Source organism: Labrus mixtus, chromosome 16 (genome assembly GCF_963584025.1).
Source record: "Labrus mixtus chromosome 16, fLabMix1.1, whole genome shotgun sequence".
In the NCBI taxonomy this organism is placed as follows: Eukaryota; Metazoa; Chordata; class Actinopteri; order Labriformes; family Labridae; genus Labrus; species Labrus mixtus.
The window spans coordinates 5,718,055-5,745,671 of NC_083627.1; the positions used below are offsets into that span (position 1 = coordinate 5,718,055).

Below are 27,617 nucleotides of genomic sequence, written 5' to 3' on the forward strand. Positions count from 1 at the left end.
AAACCTCTAATTGTGGAGAAGTGTAATAGGCTCTTGTAGGTACATTTTTAAGTTATTTTGTGGGGGCATTTTATACTTTATTGGAAGTGAGAGCTGAAGAGGGGATAGGAAATGTTGGGAAGATAAATTGGGGATGACATGCAGTAAATAGTCGAGGTTGGATTCAAACCCACGGCCGCTGCGACGAGGGCTTTAGCCTCTGTACATGGGGTCATAACGGCTAGGCTGTCCAGTGCCTCTTAATGGAGCCGACCATCTGATTTAGGATCCTCACAGTAGTCTTCTGATTCCTTCTCCTCCTCAGTACGACGGTGGCGAGATGGGGACTGCGGTGAAAATGGGCTTCTGTGGCCAGTGGTCTCTGAAGAACCCTGGAGTCCTCTTCAAGGACAGTTTCTCCAAAGAGTCTGGTGGCACGTACGGAGCTGTTCCATTGGACAAGTATCCCGCGGTAAAGAAACCTTGACTTTGTCTGTTGTTTTTCATTTTGTGCATTTTAATGTCATTTCCACAACCGCGCAGTCTGTATTGTTTCATTTTCTGCATTTGTCGCTGCAACTTTTGGTGATTTGATTCCGGATTATGTGCTCAACTTCTTTACACTCTGAGTTTGTAAAAGTCTGACGCTGCTCGTTTTTTTGAATGTGGTTAAATGCCGCTAACTTTTGTCACAGTTAACAACGTTTTATTGAATAGTTTAGGAAAAGATAAATGTGCTATGTCTTTGGCGGTTAGGCTGCGTCATGATGACTTCATGCAGTAGTGCATGATGATGTTTCCACTTTCAAACAAAAGACAGATTTCTCAAGATGAAGAGATACCTCATCGTGAATGAATGACTCTTTTATTGTCGCCTGCATTCACCTGCATCGTTTCATCCTGACGAGACTTCACCTTAAATGAAAAGGACTGATCTATATCTGACGGAGGGAGAACATTTGTACACAATACACCATCTCTGCATGCTGCCGTGCCGCTCACGGTGTCTGATTAACATCACAAGTTCAAAGAGGAATCAACCTTTTGTTTTCTTTACTCAACCGTTACATCGTCTCGTCATCTAAAAAAAAACAAAAACAAAGCTCCATATCTTGAAAAATACGTTCAAGGAAGGCTTTTCTCTGCTTCAGTGCGAATGGATGCGATCATGAAAGTATTAGAAGCTGTCTCTGTAAATATTCTTCATCTCTCCATCCCTGTTCTTGCAGCTTTGCTTTGCATACAAGGGAACGTTGAAGAATGAAGTCGGAGTGAGGTTCACTTACAGAAACAGCCAAGGCCAAACCAGCAAAGAGACGGCAAAGATCGTCGCTCTGTTCGCTAAGGGAGCCGGGTCAGTGAAAGACGTGAAGGGGTTTTTAAACTGTTGGATAGTTGCAAACCTTTCAGAAACAAATTGCAGCGTGTAGAAATAACGTTTATTCTCTTAACTAGGTGGAGTTACACATGCTTAGACCTGAAGACGTCCCTGCAGACGGAATACACCGGAAGCAATTTTGCAATGCTGGAGTTCAACCTCTACAAAGACGAGTCTGCTGCAGATTTCTACGTGGATGCCGTTCACATGGGAAAGAATCCCACCACCCGCAATACATTCGGTACATAGCTAGGTGGTTTTAGAGGATTGGTTACATATTTATTTTATTTAATCTACAGAGTGTTCTTGAAAAACAGGAAAACCGTCGCCCCCGTTTCTCATACAAAGCCTCGCACTTTGTGTCATTTTATCCGGCTTGTTTTTCTTACAGTTGTTCCCCTCTTGAGGAGACCTCCTCCCTTTGAGGACAAGGGTCAGACCTTTGGGGTGATTTCTGTTAGCAGAGGAGCCTCGACTGCTCCCAAACTCAGCTACGAGATCAAAGCGAGACCCGACGACTGTGCCTTTGGGTTCCCACTGCTGGAAGTTGGCTTCATGCAGGTATAAGAGATTAATTCAGTGTCTACATCAGAGTTATTTTAGAGTCTAGTGGTAATGATCTTTTTTTTTTTATTATTACATGAATTTAAGTTATTGTGGTAGCCTGGATGAAAAGAACATATGTGATGATATGTGATGTCCGTCCAGTTTGTACCTTGTTTTAAAGGTTTATATTTGTTAAAAAGGGGCGGAGCCTAAGGTGATGTGAACAGGTAGCACCTAGCCATTAATTAGCCTTATACCCTGAAACAAAAACATTTCACAATGAGACTCAAAATTCTAGAAAAGACAAACAAGCAGAATCCTCATCCACCCAGATGTTGAATAAAGCTGGGTGCATCTCCATTTAGCAGTTTGAGTATCAGCAGACATGTTTTTCTTCTTTGCGATCTATATGTTTTTTCAGTCTGTCATGTCGTACACGTCAGCCAATCAACTGGCCAGCTTCAGGCAGTGGACGGAAAAGCCTGAAACTTTATTTTACCTTTTTAGTTTCTCGGTAACTGACGCTTTTTTAAAAGTAGCTATAAGTACAATACTTACCCAAAAATAAACTTTAGTCAAAGTAAAATGACTTATTTTTAAAATGACTCAAAAAAGTAAGAGTAAACAAAGTAGACAAAAGAGCTACTCACTTTGCCAACTGGGATAGAGAGCGTACATGTGGGGAGCATTACAGACAGCAGAGCGGTTTGTCACTCGTCACTCAGTGACAGTTTAAAGGAATATTTTCAGAAGCCTGCAGCGTCTGCTTGCTCCTCTGACTCTGAATCAGAAGATTGATTTGTAGTGTTGAGTGCTCCCCTGCCATGTCTGTCCCTCGTGCAACTGAAGATGTCGATCAAATTGTGATCTGCCACGCCCGCACAGTCTTTAGAAAAGTTGAAAGTTTATGATATTCAAGCTCGGTTTTCTGAAATATTTTTAGGTTATTTTCTTTTTGCAAGAATTTTCTCTCAACGTTGATATCACATGGTTTTATTTTTTCTATTCCTGACACATTGTCAGAGGTTTCATGTGTAACAGATGGAATGTAACACAGCATACGTCAAGTTAGAGTTCAGAGAGGCTTCACTGAGAGCCTGTGTATACTGTATCTCATGAAGCGACACGCTGTACAGACGTTATTTTTACAACAGGTCGGGCAGCGGAAACAGACTGTGAACTGTTAAAGGAGTGACATGTTTAAGTATGTCTGCAGGGAGTGTCTGCTGTAATATTTATACAATCATAGCTGACAGTAATCTGTCATTTTATCCTGCTGTTAATCTGTTAAGCTGTTATCCTTGTTGTTTAATGATTATTAAAAACAACTTTGCTTGGTTTTGTTATTTATATAGATCCCATTAGTTCAGATTTACAACAAAGTTACATTGTTGTTTTCTAACACAAAACTCCTGAAAATGACCCAAAATCTTCAGGCTGTGCTGCGAGTCAGACATTTTTTCCACCCTGATTTTACTCTGAGTTTTTCCTGCCAGCCCCCTGGGAATCTCTCTGCTCACATCAAGAATATAACACGTTCAAAAAAAAGTCAGTCTAGGCCTCTTGTGAAGAGATTTTTTAAGAGAATTGTTTTTATGAATATGCCTCATTTTCTTCTTGTTTTTTAGATGTCTAATAGCAGCAAGCACACGGCTGAGTTCCAGGATGTGTCAGCCTCCGCCACCGTCTCTGTCACTCGCACTCACAGAGCCACCCCTCCTCTGAAAGGCTCCTTCGACTTGGAGTTTAATGGCGAAACTGTTGAAGGTACTTAAGACGGCTATCTGTCGTGTAACTGCATTTTAACAACTCTTAACATCGCGACCTTTTCAGCTTCCTGTGGGACAGTGTCAGATCTGTTGTGATGAGTAACACTGACCTGATTTTAAAGGTATGCATGAAGAGTGGGTCACTTTCCAAGGCTCCTTCATTCAGCCACTCCTCCTGTCTGCAGCAATGAATGAATAATGTACAGAAAACAAAAACAGGCAGACGACAAAGTCTTTGTGATTTTGAACTCTGTGACTTTCAGGTGTGAAGTCTTTATGAACAAACAAACCTGCATTTAGAAAACGTGTCAAACGCCGAGAAATGAAAACAACTAAAATCTTCTCATTTAGTATAAATATGAGCGGAACAAAAGACACTAAAATACAAAATATATAAATGACCTCAGATTAGTAACGATGATGTCATCAGCTCTGTGCACCTTTGGATGTTATGTTCCTTTGAAGTCCATGACTATAGAGTCTAGTCTGGAAACTCCACCCAGGGGTGCTGTGGTGGGAAAAATCCGCCCACAGTCGTTACAGTTACAACATCGCACCAGTTTGTTTTTAGAGAATTTCGTTGGGTCTGTCAATAATAGTGAACGATGACTTTATGAAGTAATCAGCTCTGCAGGCGTGAAGAATCTGGTGCTCTGAAGTCGCTGACCACAGAGTCTTAGTATCCCGCTGGACACACATTCACCAACAAGAGTCCTCGGCACTTTTTTTAATTATCAATAAATGCAGGCAAACTACTGCACACGGTGTAAAATGAACATGCAGTCACAACTTGGAGTCATCTTTTAACCTCCAGCCCTGTTTTTCATTGCATTTATAACCCAACCAATGCTTGCCTTCAGGTCTGTCGGTGGACATCAGCGAGAAGGACATGATGTACGCTCTGCAGGGGATCGCAGGGATGGGTCAGGTCGACGTCCGTCAGCGGGGAAACTGCAGGAGGCCGCACTGGTGGGTGAAGTGGCTCACAAACCCTGGAAACCAGCCTCTGATAAAGGTCAGACTCCGCTTCTTACTGAACAATTATTGTTTTGATTCAATTACCGGTAAGTCAAAGCGAGGCAGCTTTATTCATCTATACAGATGATTATTTAAAACTTAGAGTGCTGACAAGGGCAACAAAAATCATCAGACATTTCAAAACTTTAAGATTCAACATGCAATGATATCTAAAAAAAGGTGATGTTAAACTATTTTATTCAATGAATTCAAGTTTTTGATGAATCTCTAATCATCTGAAAGTAGCTGCAGCAGTGACAGCATCATTAGCGAGGTGTTGGAAGACGTTTCATTGTCAGTATTCACTCGTGCTGTTTTCACCTTCTGTTCCAACCGTCAACGCTTCAACAGCAGCGCAGTTCTGAAACCTGACGGTGATTTATCTCAACGACAGGTGAACGACTCGATGGTTGTCGGCAACAAGCCAAGAGTTTTCGTCCGTGAGAGGACAAGGGGAGGTGTGAGGATGCGTAGCCTGCCAGCAGACTTGCTTCGTGTCCCGGAACCCAAAACACAGGTTCAGTATATCAGAGATTCCTAAACCCTGAGGGTACATCGGGGTTGGGTTCCACCATCATTGTGTCTGTCTTATGTCTGCTTTCCTGTTTGCTTCGTACATATCCTGTAGAGCCAATCCTATTTTCATCTGCCTCTGCATTGTGTGGCTGTATTCATATAATTAACGCCTCCGGGCAGGATTAGATTATAATGTTTGCACGCTACTAAAAAATTGCTCTGCATTCTGTGCTTTAGTGACAGCTACAGTAAAGACCTCAATTGTTGTTGTGCCACCGTTAGTGATTATTCCAACCTCCTGTGTGTGTCTTTCTTTATCGTTCAAACACCTTGACTGGGTTTTTTGTTTTTTTGTGTGTGGATGTTGTCTGCAGGTTTTGGTCCTCATCAACGACATCATCTCGATGTGTTCTGGGGACTGTGGGTTCGAGTATTCAGTGGAGAAGACTCCGGTTTTGACTGGAATCAGCCCGACTCAAGGTGCCATCCTCGGATTTTCTGCTCACATGAAGAATTACTACGTTTTTATTACATTTGAAAACGTTATTTTTACAACTGCTTATAGTTCTAAAGCAAAAGAAACCCGAGGAAAAAGTAAAAAAAAAAAATAGAAATAAAAAGTAAAATAAGACATTTCAGAGAGCCAGTAGCCTAATGGTTGGTGCGGGCTGGAAATCAACATTTCTGCATACCTGCCACTGTGACTGGTGGATTTTGTCACTTTTTAAAAAATTTTTTATAAAAAGCCCGAAAATAAACCTTAAAAAAAAAAAAAAGAGAGAGCAATCTCAAAATGAGTACAGCTCCGATCGCTTTTCGACATCGCTTGACCTTTTATTGTGAAAGATTTTACATTTTTAGTGTTGGTACGTTTTCTCTTGTTTTTCAATAATTACGTCGTAGTTAAACGAAGTGTTGCTACCTCCAGGATCGAATGGCCTGGGGACTCTTCTGACGGTCACCGGGACCGGCTTCAGTGACGAACATGCCGACATCTTTGTGGGAAACGCCAGATGCCACGTTGAACAGATCACAGGTCTGTGAGATGTGTCTGGAGACTTAAATACTATACGTTGTTGAATTGAGCCAGCTGTTTGTTATCGAGGTGAAGAAGTGTAAGCTGATCTTTTTCACTGTCGTACCTCAGACACCACTCAGGTGTGCAGGCTCGGCAGCCTGGGCGCTGGTACCTACCGGGTGTCCGTCAGCTTCCCGTCTCTGGGTAACACCAGCTCCCCTGATGGCAAAATGTTCTACTTCACCTACCTGGCCAGCGTTTCCTCTTTCTCGCCGCTCTCTGGAAGTCTGGCAGGTAAGACGTTACGCAAAAATATCAATACAGCCCAATTTAGCAAATTCTGACTCTGAAGATGACATCACAAAGTTTGACCATCGTTTTGAATCTGTTGTTTTCTAAGGAGGCACCCTGCTGACAGTGACAGGTTACGGCTTCAGCCAGGACTCCACGGTTACTGTCGGTGGAAAGGAGTGCACCGCCGTAGACGCCGCTGACACTGAGCTGAAGTGCAGAACTCCAGCGGTAAGTATAAAGACCAAACAGCGACCTCTGGTGTTAAAAACAAAGATGATGTGGAAGTTCCTTTGAGCGTCCACTTGAGGCGGGCTGCAAAAGCCAAGAAATCCTCGTCAGAGTCCTTCATCAAAAGAAATGAACATGTTTACAGCCTGGTTCAAAAACGATGGTTCACAGTGTATAGGATGGGTTATCATTCATCTGCCTCTTGTGGTGTGTATTTGACTTCTGGGGTGCAGGATTTTGCACTTCCACATTGGCTTCATTTTTCAAGCCCGCAGGTTGCCGCTTGGTTATGACACTGATTGAAAGTTAGATAGAGTCAGCATTTCCGATGTGACGACCCCCACTTGTATGACTTTTCTGAAGCATCCTGCTAGCTTTGCTCTGAGACTATGTGAGAAGTCTCTTTATGTTATCTTTGCCTCTACTTGTCCTGCAGGAGCATACCAGACCACAAGTCAGAAAACTTACTGTTTCTATATAATTATCCTTAATGCCTGTCACCGCTGTCACCGCTGTCACCGGGTCAAATTCCGATTAAGTTATTTATAGCATGCACACCGAAGAAGCCTTTGTTTGGATTTTCCCTGGCAAAGGTTCACAGAGTTAGCATGTTTGACATTTAAAGAAAGCACAATCTTTTTTTCTTCTTCCGTGAACACTTGTCACGCATGTAAAGGAGCGAATCATCAAATATAAGACGTGATGCTTTGTCCACAGGGGGCGCCAAAATTGATGAAAATGTATCTAATATTTTGTATCTCATGTCACTTAAACAATAATTCCACTTTTTCATTTGAAGGGAAAATGTTGTTTCATGTCTGTTGTTATTATCATTAATGATGTATGAATGCTGATGTCTGTTGTATCAGGGATCTGCAGGATCTGAGACGGTCATGGTGACGGTTGGAAACATGAGTCTGACTGCCAACAGCTCTTTCACATACGATAGTGACCTCACCCCGCAGATCTCAAGCACGAGTCCCAACACGGCCTATGTGACCGGTGAGTTAAGTATTCACACATTTAATAACATTTAGATGTGTTTGTTCTTGTTAAAAGCCGGGCTGCTGCGTTTTGGATTGTTTGAAGGCGGTGGATTGAGACAGGCGTGTTATGAATTACAATAATCAAGGCGGGAGGAGGAAATAAAGGCGTGGATGATGACTTGTACCAATGTCAGTGGTCCAGTTTGAAACGCTGCTAGCTATACTGGAACCACACATTAAAAAGAAGACAAACCGATTTCCATGAAGCGGTTGATCTTGAACAGCGGCTGTCAGTATGTTAAGCGGCAATTTTCAGACGGAAAAAACTGACTCAGCGTGAAAAGCCTTTAGGTGGAAACTAAGCTTTCACATGAAGATAAAAACAAAGCCTCACATGTGAAAACGAACATGTATGTGTCTCAAAGTTTCCCATCACAGATTCCTGTATTGCTACAGCGTTTTTACAAACAACCTGACTGACAGGGCCTGATCGTTTGTGACTGAGTGCCGCTCTGACTGTTGACGGACAGTAATATGCATCAGTGTAATTACAAGTGTCAGACGGGAGGACGAGGGGATTGCTGTCATTATTTTGGCCTTTCTGCTCACCGTTGACATGCGACGCCGCTGTCACCCTGAGCTGTGGGAGGAATGTGTGGAAACCTCTTCGGTTCTGTTCCAGTGTCCTGTAATGTCGACTTGCAGGTTTTTTCTGTTTTTGTCCTTCACGCCAGCTAAACTTTGAGAATCTGAGCCGAAGACACACGTCACCCCACATAATTATAGTATAAGCAATGAACAATGAGAATAGCTGTTAATCTGCAGGACAATCATTGGCACCGTTTCAGAATGGAGCGGCATTAACGAGGTGACAAGTGCTAATTATCTTGGCGCTTGACTGACAGGAAGCGTCTCTGTGGAAACGAGATGTTGACGCTTTCATTTTTTGTCTTTTTGTTTTTGTTCAGGAGAACAAATCCTCACCGTCACTGGTTCAAACCTGGGAGGACGAGACAACGACAGCGCGGTGCTAGTCGGTACCAAGCGGTGCATGATAGTGCAATGGACAGCGACCAACATCCAGTGTACGCTCCCCGTGCTGCCACCCGGTGTGTACGAGGTGCACGTGCAGGTCGGCAACAACGGCTACCCACAGACAAGGTGAAGCTCCACTGAGAGATCCGGAGAAATATTTCCCCTTTGTCGACGCTCCATCCGACACGCACCAGATGACAGCGTGCTGATAATGTCGCCAGCTGTGATTGAAGCGCTTCAAAAGCTTTTTTCTGCACACGGATTAGAAGTCGTGAAAGAAGGGACGATAAGGATTTTTATCACAGCTTTAGACGTGTCGTGCAAAATGTCTTCTCTCTTTATTTCTTTAGACGACAATCATTTCAACGTCCAGCTTAAAGAGCGGACACTGACACAGACGACAAATCAAACTATCTTAAGAGAGGAAAGAAAACCAATATGTTGTTTTTGTGCATAAATAATGGTTCACTAAACAAAAGTTAATTATGTTAAAGCTCCAATAAAAGAAACTTGAAACGCGGTTCATTCAGTTTTTTGTCATGTCATTGTTTGCTTTTTCATTTCATCGCAGCGGAGTGAGCACCGACATTAAATACATCCTGGAAATCCACGACGTCTCCCCGAGGTTCGGCTCTTTGTTCGGAGGGACCAGGCTGACCGTCTCTGGGTCTGGTTTCAGCAACAACACCCTCGACAACCGAGTCTCTGTCGGTAAGCAACGAGAGGCCAAGCGACTACAAACAGGAGCATCACCACGGCAACGACTCCCGTCAACAATCTATCCTAAAATGATTTGAGGCCGCACCCCTAGTTAGCTCAATGAATAACTGGTTTTAATACTTTAAAATAATGGATATAAAATTGAAAAACATAGCAGCTAAAGTTATTGAGTTGAAGTAGCAGAAGTAGTTTGGTTTTTTTAAGCGCCCTGAAGCTTCACAAAGAACAACAACCAAATAAAACTGTGAAAACATCTGTTTGTGAGTCGTTTTCAGACGATGTTGAAACGGTGAGTTTTTAGAGATTAAAAAACTAAGTGATGGATTTTTTTTTTTTTTTTTAGGAACAGCTCAACAATTTGAATTATTTCGCTGAAGTAATGGACAGACACTTTCATTAATTTGGCCATTGTTTATAAACAGCTAAGCTAAAGTGATGGATACCTGATAACACCAGCTGGGTAAAGATATTAATGTATGATATCTGAACAGATGATAGAACAGTTTGAATCGTTTAGTTAAAAAGAACTACTCCTTTGCTTCGTCCTCCTCTGGGTTGTGTTTGTGATCTCTCATGTTTTGTTCTGGTTTCGGGATCGACAGGAGAAGCTGAGTGTGAGGTGACGGCAGCGTCAGAGAATGAGCTGCAGTGTGAGCTGAAGTCGACGGAGAAGACCCACATGGTCACCAACCAGGGCACACACCACAGTACGTTTACATTTCAGTCCTTTTCGCAGGTGAAAAATAAACCTGAGTAGATTAAATACAGTCCAGCAGGAGAAGAACTGCATCACTGAAAACTACTGCGAGCAAGGAAGAAGTGTTGAAGTACTCTTCACACCGGTCTCCAGACTGGACTCCGGCTTTTAAATCAAGACCAAACAAGACCACCACTGATTGGCTATTTTTCCACATCATTACTGTGATTAGGAGGAAAGCGGCCCTTTCTAAAACATGAATAACTACAATTTATTTGTAGTTCTCAGTGTTACGGTCTAAATGAGTGATGCCCCCGCTGCAGGATTTATCACTGGTATTTATGGTCTTGGTCTCGGTCTCAGAGCACTCTGGTCTTGGGTATGTCTTGGTCTCGGTTAGTGTGGTCTTGACCACAACACTGCAAGGAAGTGACTGAGACCATTTCCATAATTATCATTATTTACTTTAGATGTTTTATTAATTTGTTGCTTAACCTTGAGGACTGATTTCCCTCTGACCCTTTGACACTTTTGTGTGTGGTCCAGCTCATGGACAGGGGTACGCATGGGACCCCACCTCTCTGACAGTGTGCGTTGGAGACACAGTAAAGTGGCGTTGGGAAGCTCCGGCCTTCCAGAAAGTCGGCTACAGTGTGTTCAGTGTGACGGCACCAGGGGGCGCCGCCTACGAGGACGGACCGTTCAACAGCGGAGACCAGACGACAACAGGTAGAACACTGAGTCACGACACCTCTCGCTTACTTTCCCTGTCAGATCCCATCAGTCTGCGATGGTTAGTGTTGTGGGGCGACGCAGGTTCTTCTGTTTCTTCATTAGAAATGAATGATAAAGTGAGAGACAAATGTCATGTTAAGAACATATGCTTAAAGATTTACTCATGTTCACCTTTCATGGTGGCGTCAATAAAACCAATCAGCCTCTGCCTGAAGCATTTTGTTTCACCGGCTGGCTCTTTAAGGCCCCCCTTCCGCACGTGCCCACTTTCTTCTGATTGGCCAGCTCTCTGGGAGCCTTTCTAATAGGGGGCAGAACGCTGCAGGGCTGCCAGGGGAGGGCGGCTCTCCAGTGTTGGGAGAAGAGAGCCTTTGAAAGAGGTTTCAACAGCTTACGTAAAGGCTTGATAATGATAATAATAACAATATATTTATGTATATATCACCTCTTAAAGCACAGCTACTAAGTGCTTTACACCACAAGATAAAAGTGTGCACACAGTCAGGCTAAAAAAAAACATAGAACAAGGACCTGAGCTGTTCATAGAGCGCTCTCAGGTTTACATAAAATAATTAAGCCTGAAGCTGTCTCGTGAAATTCTATGTTTCATATCAGGGAATTACAGCATGATTTGCAGAATAAGCCGTTTAGCGCCCCCTGCAGACTTATCCTGGGATCCCTCCAACATACATGATCTGGAACTTTGCCCACGTTTAGTTTGGACGTCCAGCTTCGTGACACTGTGTGTGAGTTTTAAAATGGGGCTCAGCATAATAGGAGAACTTTAAGGTTTTAATGTGCTTGATTTTGAATGTTATGCATAAACGGTGAGACAGATAGAACTGCTAACAAACATGAAGTTTTAACTGCAGCTGATTCCTTCTTGTGTTACATCATAGTCCATGTTCACACTTTTCTACTACCTGTAATTAAATGACTCCCTGTTCCTCATCGATGATTCTTTCCTCTGCTTCACTTGATATGTTTCAACATGACGACGATATGTGAGAAGTGACACACGAGGAATGTGATGTGAAGTGTCAAACCTTTCGTCGAGTGTGAGAGATAAATGATCAACATGTGATTTGATGTGTATGATGTATGCTTCCCTCCCCCCCCCCCCCCCCTTCAGGGTTTTTCAGTTACCGCTTCACCTCGCCTGGTAATTACTACTACAGCAGTGGCTACATCGATGTCAAAAAATACAGGACCCTGCAGGGGGTCGTGAAAGTCAAGGCTTGTGAGGGAAAGAGCAGAAAGGTCTCCGTCATCACTGGAGGCGTTGAGGCCGTACACGTTAGCGGAGGTAAGGATAGTTTGGATAGTGTGGATGTTTTTACATCATCCAATCCAACGACCAGCTGAGCTCTGAAGTTAACAAATAATCAGTGGATTCAATCATCTCTCCTTCAGGTTCTAACAGCGGCTCCACGGCAGTCCAGCAGTGCGTCGCCGCCACGCAGTGCCAACAGAACACCAACACTTCAGACATCATTTCGTTCAGCTCCACCGCCTGCGCCACCCCGACAGTGACCTCCATCTCCCCCAACCAGGGGACGTACCACCAGGTCGTCCACATCGAGGGCGCGGGTTTCAGCGACACTGCCTGCGCTAATGAGGTTAGCCGTGTTTATTTATAACAAAAATGTATTAAAATGAAACAGCTGTATGGAGAACAACAGATAAATGTGCAATTACTTATTTTCAAGAACTTTCTTTATACTATTTTCTTGTTCATGAACATTAAATAAATAAAATACAACCTGCTCTGAAGGATGGACGTTTACGTTTAAACGCACAGAATTACCACCACCAGGGGGCTCTCAATCAAAACAATGAGAAAAAGATGACTTTGAGGCTGGCGGGGAATCATGGGAGTGATTCTCTCTGCTAACACAGTGAAAACTAACATGAGGATTGTTAACAGGAAACGCATAAACAAGGATACGAATGACACAATAAAACAGGAAATTACAACGAAGCAACAACAACGAACAAACAGACTAAACAAAAGTAAATGCTGACTGATGATTGTATTTATCTAAATGAGTTTTCTCTTATCAGAGTCAGAATCAGCTTTATCAGTCAGGTGTGCTTTCCCAAAAAAGGAAATCTTAACTTGGTAAACTGTGCTCTCTATGTTCAGCATTACCCATGAAATATTAAACGATGAATTATTATGTACAAGCTTAATTATTATCATTTTACTTTATTTAAAAAATGACTGCTGTGAGCTCGCTCGCCTTACGGTGAAGATAAATTTTCTGTCGATCGATTGTGCCTGACTGTGGTGTCTCTGTGGTCCGTCCTGTAGGTGACAGTGGGGGATCAGTCCTGCCAGGTGATCAACAGCTCTAACTCTGACATCTACTGTCAGCTAAGCAAAGACAACAGACTCTCCACTGGTGTCCCTCACCCCGTAGCCGTCAGAGTCAACAACCTCGGGAACGCCATCGCCGCTGTGCCGAAAGAGCTCCATCGGCGTTTTGTGCTTCTGCCCGTGATTGACTCCGTCTGGCCTCAAAGCGGCAGCTCCACCGGCCACACTCGGCTCCTCGTTCACGGCTCGGGCTTCTCTGAGGGACAAGTGACAGCGGCCGACCACCTGTGCTCTGTGGTCACGCTGAACTACACCTCTATTGTCTGTGACACCTCGCCTTCTCAGCCGCGCTCTGGTGATGTAGTCTTCCACGTGGGCAGGATCCAAAGCTCCTGTAAATCAAGCTGCTCCTTCGAGTATTCCTCCTCCGTCACTCCTGAGCTCACCAGTATTTCCCCCGATAGCATCAGCGGGCCGTCCTCCCTCACCCTCTCTGGCTCTGGGTTCGGCACCGACAGCGATGACGTGGCAGTGTTTGCCGGCAGCACAGAGCTGGAGGTCACCGGGGTCACTAATGGCAGCGTTTCAGCGACGGTCGACGCTCTTTCTGCGGGCGACCATGAAGTCAGCGTGATCGTGAGAAGCATCGGTGTCGCCAGAGGTTCAGTCACCCTGACCAGCAACGCCACGGCCGTCCTCAACCCCGGCGCGGGCAGCCTGGCAGGAGGGACCAACCTGGTCCTCGCTGGAAACGGCTTCGCTCCGGGCAACACCAGCGTGATGATCGGCGGCGAGCCCTGCGAGATTCAGGAAGTGACGCCGGCACGTCTTCGCTGCCTGACACCCGCTCACAGCGAGGGAGTGAAGACCGTCAGCGTCAAAGTGTTTTCAGTCAATTACCCGCCTTTCAGCTTCAACTACTCGAAAGACAAAACTCCTTCTATCATCTCCATCAGCCCTGCCGCTGGTAACTATCCTCCTACGTCCTGTAGTGGAAAGAACTTCATCCATTAGGCGGCAGAACAAAGAGTTCAGTTCAGGAGGAGTTTGATACTCTATTTGAGATTTTTGATTCCTCCAGCAACCTTAAAAAAAATAACTTATTTTTAAGATACAAATCCTCACAACTAAATTCCTTTTACAATCAATATGACAGTTTGATACCAAATACCATGTGATGCGTTAGATGTGATAAGATGCAGAACATTTCTTTGTCCCATTTGGGAGATTTGTCTTGGACTCAGATGCCGCACACATTAAGCTGCCTCGACCGTAGCGTCAATACGACAATCCACCAATGTAAACAGAGATCATGAACAAATTGAAAACCAAAAAACGATCTGCGTACAGACCAAAACAGAAACGAGGAAAAGACAAGAACAGTTTTGACCATTTTAATGTCCTTTCATTTTTATCATTATCACAAAATATTATTCCCTCCTTCCTGAAACGTAGACTCCAGAGAGTAAACCGAAGAAGAATCGTGACGGTAATCTTCAGGTTTCAAGAGGAGAAACTGTTTGATTTGTAAATTACTCTTTTGACCTTTACTGAACCACAAAGTCCCTTTAGATTAATATCTGGAGATCTGGTCTCAAAACTCAATGTTTTTCTTCTTGTTGTTTTTTCTGGATGGAGGATGTCATTCTTCAGAGTTAAAGAATATCCTTTAATATCAGTACTTTCAAAATAAAGCGTCAATAATTAGGTCAGATTTTCACCTTACAGCGCCTGATATCATTTGATCAGGCTGAGGAGAGCACACACTGTATCATTTTACCTGAACAAAGTCTGATATTCAGAGTATACCCATCTAGTCCTGTGCCACCTGTCTCTCATTACATCGTCTCCCTCCTCGTTTATTCCCCGCAGGGCCGAGTGGGACCGTCATCACCCTGACAGGTTCAGGATTCCACAACGACTCTCAGCAGGTCCAGGTCACCATAAACGACGCCCCCTGCACCGTGTCGTCAGTGTCTGACGCAGAGGTTCAGTGCACCGCAGGAGACAGCCCAGGGGGGTCATACAAGGTCATGCTGAATCACAAGGTCAAAGGATACGGCGTGTCGGATGTCAAGTTCAAGTACGAGCTGACACTGAGCGGCGTGCAGCCCAACCAGGGTGAGTAGAGAGCCCAGCCCAGTCAGCCTTATTGTATGTTGTGCTTCAGCTGAAATCATCATCCCTGCTGTTTTGTGTTCTGCTGTAAGCCTCACAGTGAATATTCTGCCTCGCTGTCTTTCTGAAGAAGTTCTTTCCTCCCTCTTGTGTGATTCAGGCAGTTTCGCTGGCGGCGCTCTGCTGTCCGTGCAGGGGTCCGGCTTTGACCCGGACAGGTCCACGGTGAGGATCTGCGGAGAGGAGTGCGAAGTCAACAGAAACATGTCGACCTCGACGCGTCTGTACTGCGAGTCTCCAAACAACAGTGGTAAGCTTGAATGTGGGTTTTTTCTGACTTTATTTTAAAGAGACAGTGCAGAGAGAGAGAGAGAGAGCGGGGAATGACATGCAGGATATGAGTCGCATGTCGGATTCAAACCCAGGCTGCACGCTCATGTGAACTTAAGCCTCTGTACATGGTGCATGCGAACTAACCTCTCGGCTACCGACGGCCCTGAATTAGTTTGTTATCAGGATATGCAGTAAAAAAATCGAAGTGTAAACTGATAATAATACGCTGACCCGTTTCCCACTTTTTAAAATCTTGTTGGTCACTTTGACTTCTTAGATCTGTTTCAACTGTTTCTTCACTGTGCAGCAATTCAAGTCCAGATTTAAAACTATCAGATCTGCCTTCAGATAAATGACGACACACCACATTATGGAAGTGGGTCTGGTAGCTGGAGAGGTGCAGGTCACTTCCCGGGGTAATGCCGAGCAAGGCACCAGACCCCTAACAACAAAAACAACCCCCCTGTGTGGCAGAGTGTAGCAGCCCCACTCTGACATCTCTCCACTAAAGCATGTCCACACGTCCTGTTTGTGCATGTGTTTGATTGAGAGACCTGCTCCTCACACACATAGGCCTGAATTAATAATAATAACAACAACAGCATTCAACATTCAAATGTTGTGAAGAAGTCTACACCCAACACGGCTTAGTTTAGTTTAATAAATCACAGTTTTGCTTTAATTTCACAGAGAACATGATGACCGCTGCTCTGCTGGGGGGAAATATTTCATGTTTTCTGTTATATCATTATTACGACAGAACAATTAACAACTTAAACTCTTGCTGATCCCCAGACTACAAAGCAGTGAAAGGGACAGTTAAAGTATTTTAGACTGAACAAAAGAAGAGGCAGCTCGTCTTTCTAGTAAAGGTTAAAAAGTTTCAGTTTTCTATGGAAAGAATGTGTTCCTGCTGGTTGATATTTTTAGTTGCAGACTCAATGTAACAAACCAGTCCTGTCTAAGTTAAACGATAATGGAGACAGACTTCCGTCAGTGAGGAATGTGGTCAGCCATTTATCACCGCAGAATGACAGACAGTAATTTGTCTTATCGAATTGTTATCTCTACGCACTCATCTTGATGCCTGTCTTTGTTGTTGCATGTTTCTGTCTCTCTGTCTGCTCTCAGGCACTGAGTCAGAGGCGAGCTGCGAGGTTGCAGTCTACAACCAGAACGATGCCGTCAACACATCGAAGGGCTTCACCTACAAAGCTCAGCTGACTCCGGTGATCTCTGAGGTTTCTCCGCGCAGAGGAGGCACCGCTGGAGGCACGCTGCTGACAATCACAGGCTCCGGTTTCAGGTGCAGGAGAGCAAAAAAAAAAGTCCGCACAGTACATACAGTATGACACGCAGAGCCACACCCATGTCATGGACCGCTGCTCGAGAATCAAGAGCTCGGCTTACACAGACAAAAGCTTTCAGTTCTGGGACGTCTTTGCTTTCATTGGATTTAATGCGAAGTCTCATCTCACTTTTGGCATTTAAAACTTGATCCATATATGAAACCAAAGCAGAGTTTTTAAACGTCTTGAAATTTTAGATTTGTTCCGCACATACACATTAAAGAGGACATATCATAGCCCTTCTCCACCTTTTCAAACAGTCCCCCTGTGGTCTAAATGAAACATCTGTGCTGTGCTTTGGTCAAAATATAACATGAATCAAGCAGCAGAGGAGGTTTGTGACCCTGTAGAAACCAGCTCTCTCAGAACGCTCCGTTTTGGTGTGTGTGTCTCTTTAAATGCAATGAGCTCCGCCCCCTCTCTTCCACGGTGGGTGCAGACGAGTTCAGCTTTGAGCTTCCATGGCAACTCGTCGGCGTGCCCCCCTGGGGAAAACATGGCTGCCGGAGACAACTCAGGAGGGGAGGGGATTTTTTTTTTTACCAGGATCCCACTGTGACATCACAAGGAGAGCAAATTTGAAACAGATCATTTCTCTCTGTGTTGTAAGATTTATGCAGACCACAAACAATCTTCTCTCTATTTACCAGGTATCAAATGAACCTATTGGTGTATTGTTTTATTTCAATCTTCCCCACCTTACAGCACCGACCAAAGCAAAGTCAAAGTGACCATCGCAGACTCTGGGTGCGACGTTCAGTCCACCACCAGCACACAGATCACCTGTGTGACGAATGCTCAGCCAAGGTCTCAGGAAACCAAAGTCAGAGTCAGCATCGGAGATCAAGGCATCGCTAAGATGGTAAGAGAGAAGAGCCCTAACATACACACTGTGTCATCAGTTTCATATCTGTAGAGTCTTATTTTTAATGTTTGTCTCTTTTTTTTACAGGAGAATGCAGATTTCTTCTACGTTGACGTGTGGTCGTCCAGGTACACATGGGGGGGTCAGTCTCCACCTGAGAAAGGCTCGTTTGCCGTCATCACTAAAGGACAGACCATCCTGCTGGACACCAACACTCCAGTTCTGAAAATGCTCCTGATCCAAGGTTCACATACGAGTCAAACGTCTTTTTCAGTGAAATTCATTTTTAATACAAAACATGATCAAATCAAAATGTGAATCAGTGAAATGTAATCCTACGACGGCTCGGTATAAGAACTCAAATATTTATCTGAGTTTGAACACCGGTATTTAGTTTGTGACTTCCTTTGTCTTTGTTCAAAGGAGGGGCGTTGGTTTTTGATGAAGCGGACATCGAGCTACAGGCGGAAAACATCCTGATCACAGACGGCGGTCGGCTCGAGGTCGGTCGAGAGGGGGCGCCATTCCAGCACAAAGCCATCATCACACTTCATGGAAACCAGCGCTCCCCTGAACTTCCCATGTACGGCTCTAAGGCAATCGCTATCAGAGAGGGCGTGCTGGACTTGCATGGTACGAACACACACATGAATAATTCAAACGGATGAGAAAACAAATATCTCTCTCATGTCGGTTAAGTTGAAGCTAGAACAGCGGGTAGTTAGCATAGCTGAGCACAAAGACTGGAAACAGGTGGAAACAGCTAGCCTCTCTCTGTCCGAATAAGAAAATTGAATTGGCCATTGATATGCGTAATTGGCCAATCAAAACCAAGAATTACACACTATTTTCAGGCTTTGGCCACTAGGGGTGCCACTGTCAACACAAACCAAAAGTTTCCCTCAGGAGCTTTAAATTAAGGATCATCCTCTCTGACTGAATTACTGACGTCTCTGTTGAGCTGTGACAAACTGAATTAGTCCTGACCTGAATCTTCCAAAAGCCCCGGATTTCATGTCATTATGTCACATAATGTTGACGCGACAGAGTTATGTGAGTCGTGCGTCCTGCAGGGATGTCATTATTACTGACAGCTCACCTCCCCCCCCCCCCCCCCCCCCAGGTGTGGATCATTGTTAACATCCTGTTTCTCCAGGTAAACCAGTCGCTGATACGTGGACCCACCTCGCACAGACGGCAGCTAAAGACTCCAAGACGCTGACCCTGATGAAGGCGGTGACGTGGAGCATCGGAGATGAAATTGTCATCGCCTCCACAGGCCACAGGTATATAGCAGGGTCTCGAGTTTGTGGCTGCCAGAGAAGAAATGAAGATAATGAAGGGAACGCTTTTGAGTATAAAAACTGTGACTTCCTGTACCCCGAAGTGGAAGTACATAGATAAAGGATTTGATGGGGCGTCGGATAGCCTAGCGGATATGTCCCCCCCCGTGTACAGAGGCTAGAGTCCTCATTGCAGCGGCCGTGGGTTTGAATCTGACCTCTGCCCTTTGCTGCATGTCATCCCTCACTCTCTCCTCCCAACATTTCCTGTCTCTCTTCAGCTGTCCTGTCCAAAAAAAAGCAAAAATGGACCATAAAGCTTAAAATTAAATCTTTTAACTTAAGATATGCTGCAGATTGCATTCCTGCCTTCTTACTTCACCACTTGTGCAGTTGATGTTTGTAACTCAAACACGCTCATTCATTCACACACACACACACGCGTTCACATGCAAGCACACACCTGCAGGGTTAACGGGTGACAGGTTGTTTCATAACAGTCTGTGTGAAGATGAGCAGCCCCACTTCCTTCAAAGTAACAAAAGCCTGAAAAGTTGATCTGAAGCTCAGCCTCAGTCCTGCACAGAAACCCTGCCTGAAAGAGAAATGCATGAAGAGAGACATCAGACCTGTCTTACCTTGGTCACACATTTCTATCTCAGGCGCTTTGAATCACTTTATGTATGAATGGCACTCTCTGAAAGTAAATGCACCTTGCCTTAAAGTTTAAGACTCATGCATACTCAAAATTATTAACAAAATATATATATATATATATTTCTGGACAGTTATTTTATATTATAGTTTATTTTCTGTATAATTTAGTATTATTTATTTCTCAGTAGCAACAAAGACGTAAAACTCTGAATCATTAGATGAAAAAAAAAACAAGAAAAAAAGAAACATTTATCCCGCACAAAAACCAAGAAGCTCAACCTCAGTACTTTCAGATGTCTTCAACCAATCTCAGATATCAATAGTAGAGTAGAAGCAAACAAATAGGCATATTGTTAAACTTGAATATTGTATTTTGATTGCCACACGGATTTTTGGGGATTCAGCCCCCAGTTGTTAGAGGTTAAAAGGGAGTTGAGCGTGTTTTTTCTACCATATTATTAAACGTAACATATGCACATGTATTGTTTTATATACTGACACAAAGCTACAGAGCTCAAAGGTAGAAATCATTTGTGTTTCCAGGCACAGTCAGAGAGAGAACGAGAAGAAGACGATAGCCGCCGTGTCAGCCGACGGAAAGACTCTAACTCTGGAAGAAGCGCTGGAGTACGCTCACCTCGGGGTGACCACCACACTGCCTGGTGGGAAGACGTTTGAAGCCCGAGCTGAGGTGGGTCTCCTCAGCAGGAACGTCGTGGTACGAGGTTCCAACAACAAAGAATGGAACACGGAGATTGAAGCCTGTCCTGCCGGCTTTAACACAGGTACAGTCTGACAGCGGAGGATGTTTTCACTACTTTGATCTGATTTTACATAAAAGTCACAACAATCATGAAGTGTCTGTATATTCAAACTGACACAGACTACAATTTATTTCCATTTACTTTGACACATTTTGTAGTTCATTTTGAAAGGATTTACTAGATGAATATGTGTTTTTTGAGACGGATGTACATTTTAAACATCAAAACTTGCCATTTTATCACAACAAAACCCGAACTTGATTGACATTAAAGGTCCAATATGTAAGATATCTACTGAATGAAATGATAAAGTGACCTTACTATATGATCAGACATTAAGGAAACATGCTATGTTGAAGTGCTGGCTTCTCTGATAACAATGCAGCAGCCAGTATGTCCTCCTTCTAACTTTAGATTCTGGTCCTGAATGGTCAAAATCAAATCTGTAAAAAGGTTTACAGAACAATACAGAGCTTTCTAAACACTGAAGCTTCGGTGTCCACCACATGGCAACCCGAGTGAGCATCGACTCTAGAGAGGAGGGGGCAGGGGGAGACCGCTTTCTCCAGTTTTTTTAATTTGGACTGCAGTACCCATTTTAAACACTAGGTGTCAGAGTTACATATCGCTCCTTTAAAGATTCACTTCATAATAGCTCAGTGCCAATACCTAGAAAAAACATCAAATACTCACATTTAAAGCATTTTTTGAAGTAAACAGAGAAGAATAATACCTTACAGAATACTGTAAGCCTTTCAAACTGGATCAAGATATATATTTTGTTTAATGAAATCAACAGTGTTTGCTATAATGTAGACACAAACACATACATCATTTGCTCCTTGTTTATCGCATCCTTACACTCTTTTTGAGATCACAACAGTTTCCTGTATATCCCCATCGGGGTGTGTAAGTGTTAACACGGTTCTCTGCCTGCTCTGCCGTAGGTGAGTTCCAGACCCAAACATGCTTCCAAGGCAGGCATGGAGCCGAAGTAGGCAGCGATCAGTTTGGAGCCACCATCATGTTTCACTCACCCACACCAGATCGTGATCGTGTAAAGGGCAGGATTGAATATGTTGAGGTGAACTGCTTAACACTTGCTCTGTGGACACATTTAGCTTTTGTTATCATGCATTTTCACAGACTGAAACACAAAACTTGTAATAATGTTTTCATGACTTTTTTCCTGCAGCTGACCTACATGGGACAGGCCTTCAGGCTGGGTCGTTATCCCATCCACTGGCATCTGATGGGAGACTTGAACTACACATCGTACGTGCGAGGTTGTGCCATCCACAAGACCTTCAACAGGGCAGTTACCATCCACAATACCCACAGGCTGCTGGTGGAGCACACCGTCATCTACAACATCATGGGCGGGGCCTTCTTCATTGAAGACGGCATTGAGACGGGGAACATCCTGCAGTACAACCTGGCTGTGTTTGTCAGACAGAGCACCAGCCTGCTGAACGACGACGTCACTCCCGCCGCCTACTGGGTCACCAATCCCAACAACATCATCCGACACAATGCCGCCGCCGGGGGCACCCACTTCGGCTTCTGGTACCGCATGCACGAGCACCCGGATGGCCCGTCCTTTGACAGAAACATCTGCCAGAAAAGGGTTCCTCTCGGCGAGTTCCACAACAACACGGTGCACTCCCAGGGCTGGTTCGGCCTCTGGATCTTCCAAGACTACTTCCCCATGAAGGGCGGCGCCTGCAGGTCCAAAACCCCCGAGCCTGCTGTCTTCCACTCCCTCACCACCTGGAACTGCGAAAAAGGTGCCGAGTGGGTCAACGTGGGCGCTGTGCAGTTCGACGGCTTCCTCATGGTCAACAACGAGAAAGCCGGCATCGAAGCCAAGCGTATCTTCCCGTGGGCTGTGAGCGGCACAGGAAGGGAAGGAGGGGCTGGGGTGTTCAACAGCATCATCGTGGGCCACCTAATGGAGCTCGGAGGGTTCGAGACAAAAACCCGCACCCGAGGTGTCATCCTGCCATTCGACGACGGCATGGTCGTCATGAACACCACGCTCATCAACTTCGACCAGGCCTCTTATGCAGCCTTCGGGGTAACCACAGTGGATGGGACATGCATTGAAAGATGTGGCGGCTGGTCTGCCCTCTTTGGCGGTATCAAGTATTTCAATTCCCCCAACAAGTGCGGCTTGAAGTGGGAGTTTGAGGTGCAGATGGTGGACACAGATGGTTCCCTCACAGGTACTCAGCCTTTACCTTACCCTGCCCTTCTTAAATGTGACAGATCCTCATTTAATACGAAAACAGCATTACATTGTTTTCCTTACACTATTAAGAGCGACAGAACAATTATACATTATAACATTCATGTGTTTTGTCAATTTCAGGAACGGTTGGAAACAAAGTGGTGTCCAACAGCTCGTTGTTGGACCCAGCTCACTGTACACACAGTGAAGCGTGGAGCAATGGTTACCCCGGATACGTGTGCGACGACACCGTTCACTTCCACCGTCTGGCACTCAACAACCCTTCCCCATCTTCTCTGAATCCTAAGAATATCCTGCTCACCAACGACTATGGTATTGAAAACACACAGACTTTCTACTTCTTCATGTCGGTATTTTGTTTGATGGAGAAGAAAGGAATTGTCGTTGAGCCTGTGCTGACCTCTGCTGGTGATTAGTGGGAGTGCTGATCCCCTGCTCTCGTGCTGTAGAATTATCAAAGAGTGTGCTGAAAGCCAACAGACCCTGGAACCTGCGAAGAACTTATTATTATTTAGTATTTCATATCCACAGACACACTCACACACCTCTCCTCTCTTAAAGGTCCCATATTCTGCATTTTCTGGTTTTATATGCTCTTTAGTGTGTTTTCCAAGTGTCCTGTGCATGTTTAGTCACATCTATGTGCAAAAATTCAAAGTCCGCGGAAACGCAGCTTCTCCTACGTCCTCCTGTTAGCTGTAGCATTAGCCGCATGTAACGATCGGTTCTAGCCCCCCTCGATAAAAATTTGTCAGTCCGACGTCATTGTCAGTGTGAGATCACTGATCTAAGCCCATTGGCTCGTTGTGGCAAGCCCTGCAGCTCATGTTGCACGCCCGTTAACTTCTGTAGCACGCCAACGATATGCCGTAGCCTGCAGTAGCATGGTAGCGCTAAGGTGCTAATGTTTATGCTCCCCTCGGACAGAGCCAGTGGCTGCATTCCCAATATGGTAAAAGAGGCGGGACATTTCCGAGAACCGTGCTGAGCAACTGACCAGTAACAACAGAGCGGATCGGCAGACCAATCAGAGCAGACTTGGCCCACGTGGGGTCTAACAGTGGGGGCTCAACAGAGCGTAGCTGACGGACTCAGAGCGTAGAGGGAGCAAGGAGGAGCAGTACATGAAAACAGACACTTTTTTCGGACTTTATCTATTGTGAACGTACAAAAGTAGGTACATAGATTAAATATACGAACCCCAAAAAGGGCAGAATATGGGCTCTTTAAAACACACAGCAGCTTCTCCCACCCTATTCACTTTCCTGTTTGTGCCAAAACAACTCCCCGTCTCCCTCCATTGCCCGGTTTTCGATGCATTAGAGTAGAGACTAACCAGGGCACGTCTCCCTCTCTCTCTCTCTCTCTCTGATTACCTTCACCTGCAGAGCATATGTCTGCAGGTTAGAAAGGATGCAGATCGTCCAGTAGTTCATCAATTTATGAATGCAATCTTATTCAAGTAAAATGCTGCATTGATCACCATCCATCCCTACAATATCTTAATGCTTATATAGGTCCGAGTCTCAATTTGCAAGTTTTCCCAGACGTCCCTCTCCCCAGCAACGTTTTCCAGGTCCTCCTGGGGGATCCCTAGGTGCTCCCAGGCCAGAAGGGGTATATAATCCCTCCAGCAAGCTCTGTGTATACCCCTGGGTCTCCTCCCAAATGGAAGAGCCTGAAAGACCTCCTGAGAGAGGCGACCAGGAGGCACCTCAGCTGGCTCCTTTTGATGCGAAAGTGAAGCAGCTCTACTCCGAGCTCCTCCCCCTGTCTCTAAAGCTGAGCCCGGCCACCTTTTGGAGGAAACTCATTGAAAACTAAAATTGGCATCATAACTCCTCCTCAGTTGTTGGTTGACTTTCCCTACTTTGACCCCTTTTTGTTCTGCACAATCACTGCTGCACCTGTGGGTGACACAATAAAAGATGAGACTCTCCTGTCCTCTAGTTTTCACAGAGTAGTTCATGAAAAACATAAATGTCCACTGTAATATAAGACTGTCTCGTCTCTGGTGTCTTTATCTGTAGTGTGATATCTTTAAACTCTCTGTTACAGGTACCAGTGCAGTTCCATACAAGCACAAGAGACTGACTCATAAGAAGGGCTGGATGGCCTTGGTGCCCTCTGGGAAAACGTACCTCATGAACTTTGAAAACGCCTTCCAAATCACCAATCTCTCATACACTGCAACCTTCTACGGCTTCAAGGTACAGAACAAAATAAGATAACACAAAATCAAATTTCAAACCAGCTTTTTTGGACTATTTACGCTGACGATCTTTATGCTTGGCCTTTTTCCCCCCCCGCACACAGCAAGATCAATATGTGATCATCAAACACAACCTCACTCAGAGTCCGGACAGTTTCTACATCATAGATAAGAGGAACGGCTCTGAGTCGCCGCTCAGCTACAGCGAGAATGAAAGTGGGGACTGGCACTTTGAGAAAAGCTCCAAAAGTCTCTCCTACATCTGTAAGACTCAAATCAATATGGAAACTTTGTGTTCTTGTCCCTATTCTGATGAATAAGGATCGTTATAGTTGTTGTGAACGTCTACTTAGCGGCTGATTTTCTTGGGTTTTATATGATTACCTGCTGAAATTATGTTTATTATAAAATGAAAATGGCTGTTGTAGATTTTATAGATCATTGTGTGTCATCATTGTTGTTGAGTCAACACATTAGACACACTGAGCCGCGTGATGTAAATATCACAGTTTTGCTTTCGGGGTCATTTTTACAGAACGTCGGGGGAAGTCTTCATCCTTTGCTCATTTGCGATTCTTTATTTATTTGGCATTGTTTTGATTTCAGTGTCCGGGAAGACGAGCAAGCGGCGTCGTCGTTCCAGCGTGGACCGCTCCATGAAAGACTTTAATGTGAACTTGAAAGTCTATCGCTGCTTCTTCCCCGACTGCATCCAAGGAACACCTCCGCCCCCGGCCACGCTGCCCCCCTTACCAAGCCGCCGGCCCGACAACTTCATGTAAGTTTGACCGCGACATGTTATCCAGGAGCACGTTCATTCAAAGAGCACTGTCGCTCTCTTCAGATTATTTACTCTCTTGACTTTCAAGACGATCTAATTGTTGCTTAAAGCTCCTGTGATGAGTTTTTAACGGGTTATGAAACAGACTGAAATTAATACTCAGGCCTCGATTTGACCTACTAAAGCCAACAAGACCATCAGCGACAACAATGATCATTTCTACACAGTTCATGTTGATGCTCGTAACCACTGACACGGGATAGTTACGTCATGCTGCGGAAACAGTCTTTGTTTTTATTTCCACAGCAAAGATTCACGTTCAACTTATTCAAAGTTATTAACCAACCTTTTCTCCATTTGTGTTTTTTCCCTCTAGTCGCTGGTCCAACGCCTCTTTCTGGGAAAATTCAGCTGAGAATAACTTCACTGTGCCAGCAGAGGGCGCTGATGTCGTCATCCCGTCAGGTAACGTCCAAAAACTGAAGAAATCTTCATTCAGACGACTAAAGGGGACGTTTTCATTCTTGTTTTGTGTACAGTGTATTTTTTTTTAATTTATCTGAGGTGTTGCATGTTAGAAGTTTAATTTCCACATTATGATTATTTATATAATCATTTATTTTTCTGTAAGGTTACAAAGCGTACACAAAAATAATCATATATGTATTTATGTATTCAGAGTAGGGCTGTCAGCATTAACTAGTTAATCGTGATTAATGAAGGTCTGAAATCATTGCATACATCTTAAAGTTAAGGTTAAAGTTCAGTCTCAGAATAAGATTAAAAGTGTCTTGATTTTGCTTTTTACTCACCAGTTTTACGCACGTGCTTCTGAAATTCTCTTCCAAGGGAAATCTTATTGACTTTTATCGTATTTCATGATACCCCTTTAAAAACCTCAGGTGTGTGGATGGTTCAGGACGCCGACACTCCTCCCCTCAACAAGCTGACCATTACTGGAGTTCTTGAGATCCCCGACACCCCGATGAACGCGTCCAGCCGACAGAGCCGAGCCGCTCCAGAATACAACACTGTGGTGCTGGACGCAGTCTACATCTCCATCCAGGTGAGCGGGATCTGACTATGCAGATTACTTCATTCTAAATGAATCTGTTTTATCTCGTTTTAATGACACATTTCCTCCATCAACCTGTTACTGTGGATGACGAGTTGTATTTATCTTTGAAATGTTTCCAAACACGATGTGAACTTTAAGTTATATTAATGGAGTAATGAGATAATTATTATATATATGTTTTTATTTGTCAATTTTATTTAATAAAAAAAAACAATAAAGTTAAGAAAAACAAACAAACATAAAATCTCAAATTTTGAATGAAAAGGAGCAGAAAGAAGATTAATCTTATAATATCTGCCCCTCTTTCACAAAACATTAATTAAAACAAAACACTTAATTCAAAAACAATTCAAATTAAATTAAATTGGCTGCAGGCAAACACAGCCACTGGCAGCCCCACTGTAAGTCCTCCTTACCAATTCATTATGCACAAAGTATATCACAATAAATTGTTATTACAGCATCACAAAAAAAAAAAAAACAGTATCTCACTGACATATTTCCACACATTTATTCAACAAACTGGCTTTAATTTTTCTTTTAAATATCATGTTTGATTTTGATTCTTTAGTTTCTCTGTTGAGATTGTTCCACAAACCGATTTCCTTTCACAGCAAAACAAATACGGTCAGATAAGGTACTCTCCACACAGCTGAAGGATGAGTGAGTTCATTTTTTTCTTTTCTGT

The 27,617-nt window shown here is 44.1% G+C and overlaps 1 protein-coding gene across 1 annotated transcript in view; it reads left to right on the forward strand.

Moving 5' to 3' along the window:
* Positions 1–27,617, forward strand: part of LOC132991282 (fibrocystin-L-like) — a 46,844-nt gene that overhangs the window by 9,273 nt on the left and 9,954 nt on the right. The window contains exons 21-55 of the mRNA XM_061059991.1: positions 305–451; positions 1,209–1,333; positions 1,435–1,598; positions 1,749–1,918; positions 3,532–3,670; positions 4,533–4,687; positions 5,084–5,206; positions 5,580–5,685; positions 6,134–6,241; positions 6,353–6,517; positions 6,624–6,745; positions 7,615–7,747; positions 8,700–8,892; positions 9,338–9,477; positions 10,089–10,193; positions 10,730–10,912; positions 12,051–12,224; positions 12,332–12,537; positions 13,233–14,205; positions 15,111–15,359; positions 15,517–15,666; positions 16,821–16,995; positions 17,744–17,900; positions 17,991–18,147; positions 18,327–18,536; positions 19,060–19,189; positions 20,387–20,628; positions 21,555–21,691; positions 21,803–22,832; positions 22,979–23,170; positions 24,917–25,068; positions 25,175–25,334; positions 25,677–25,848; positions 26,228–26,316; positions 26,754–26,917. Coding sequence (XP_060915974.1) covers positions 305–451; positions 1,209–1,333; positions 1,435–1,598; positions 1,749–1,918; positions 3,532–3,670; positions 4,533–4,687; positions 5,084–5,206; positions 5,580–5,685; positions 6,134–6,241; positions 6,353–6,517; positions 6,624–6,745; positions 7,615–7,747; positions 8,700–8,892; positions 9,338–9,477; positions 10,089–10,193; positions 10,730–10,912; positions 12,051–12,224; positions 12,332–12,537; positions 13,233–14,205; positions 15,111–15,359; positions 15,517–15,666; positions 16,821–16,995; positions 17,744–17,900; positions 17,991–18,147; positions 18,327–18,536; positions 19,060–19,189; positions 20,387–20,628; positions 21,555–21,691; positions 21,803–22,832; positions 22,979–23,170; positions 24,917–25,068; positions 25,175–25,334; positions 25,677–25,848; positions 26,228–26,316; positions 26,754–26,917 — 7,197 coding nt within the window. The remainder of the gene's footprint in view (positions 1–304; positions 452–1,208; positions 1,334–1,434; positions 1,599–1,748; positions 1,919–3,531; positions 3,671–4,532; positions 4,688–5,083; positions 5,207–5,579; positions 5,686–6,133; positions 6,242–6,352; positions 6,518–6,623; positions 6,746–7,614; positions 7,748–8,699; positions 8,893–9,337; positions 9,478–10,088; positions 10,194–10,729; positions 10,913–12,050; positions 12,225–12,331; positions 12,538–13,232; positions 14,206–15,110; positions 15,360–15,516; positions 15,667–16,820; positions 16,996–17,743; positions 17,901–17,990; positions 18,148–18,326; positions 18,537–19,059; positions 19,190–20,386; positions 20,629–21,554; positions 21,692–21,802; positions 22,833–22,978; positions 23,171–24,916; positions 25,069–25,174; positions 25,335–25,676; positions 25,849–26,227; positions 26,317–26,753; positions 26,918–27,617) is intronic.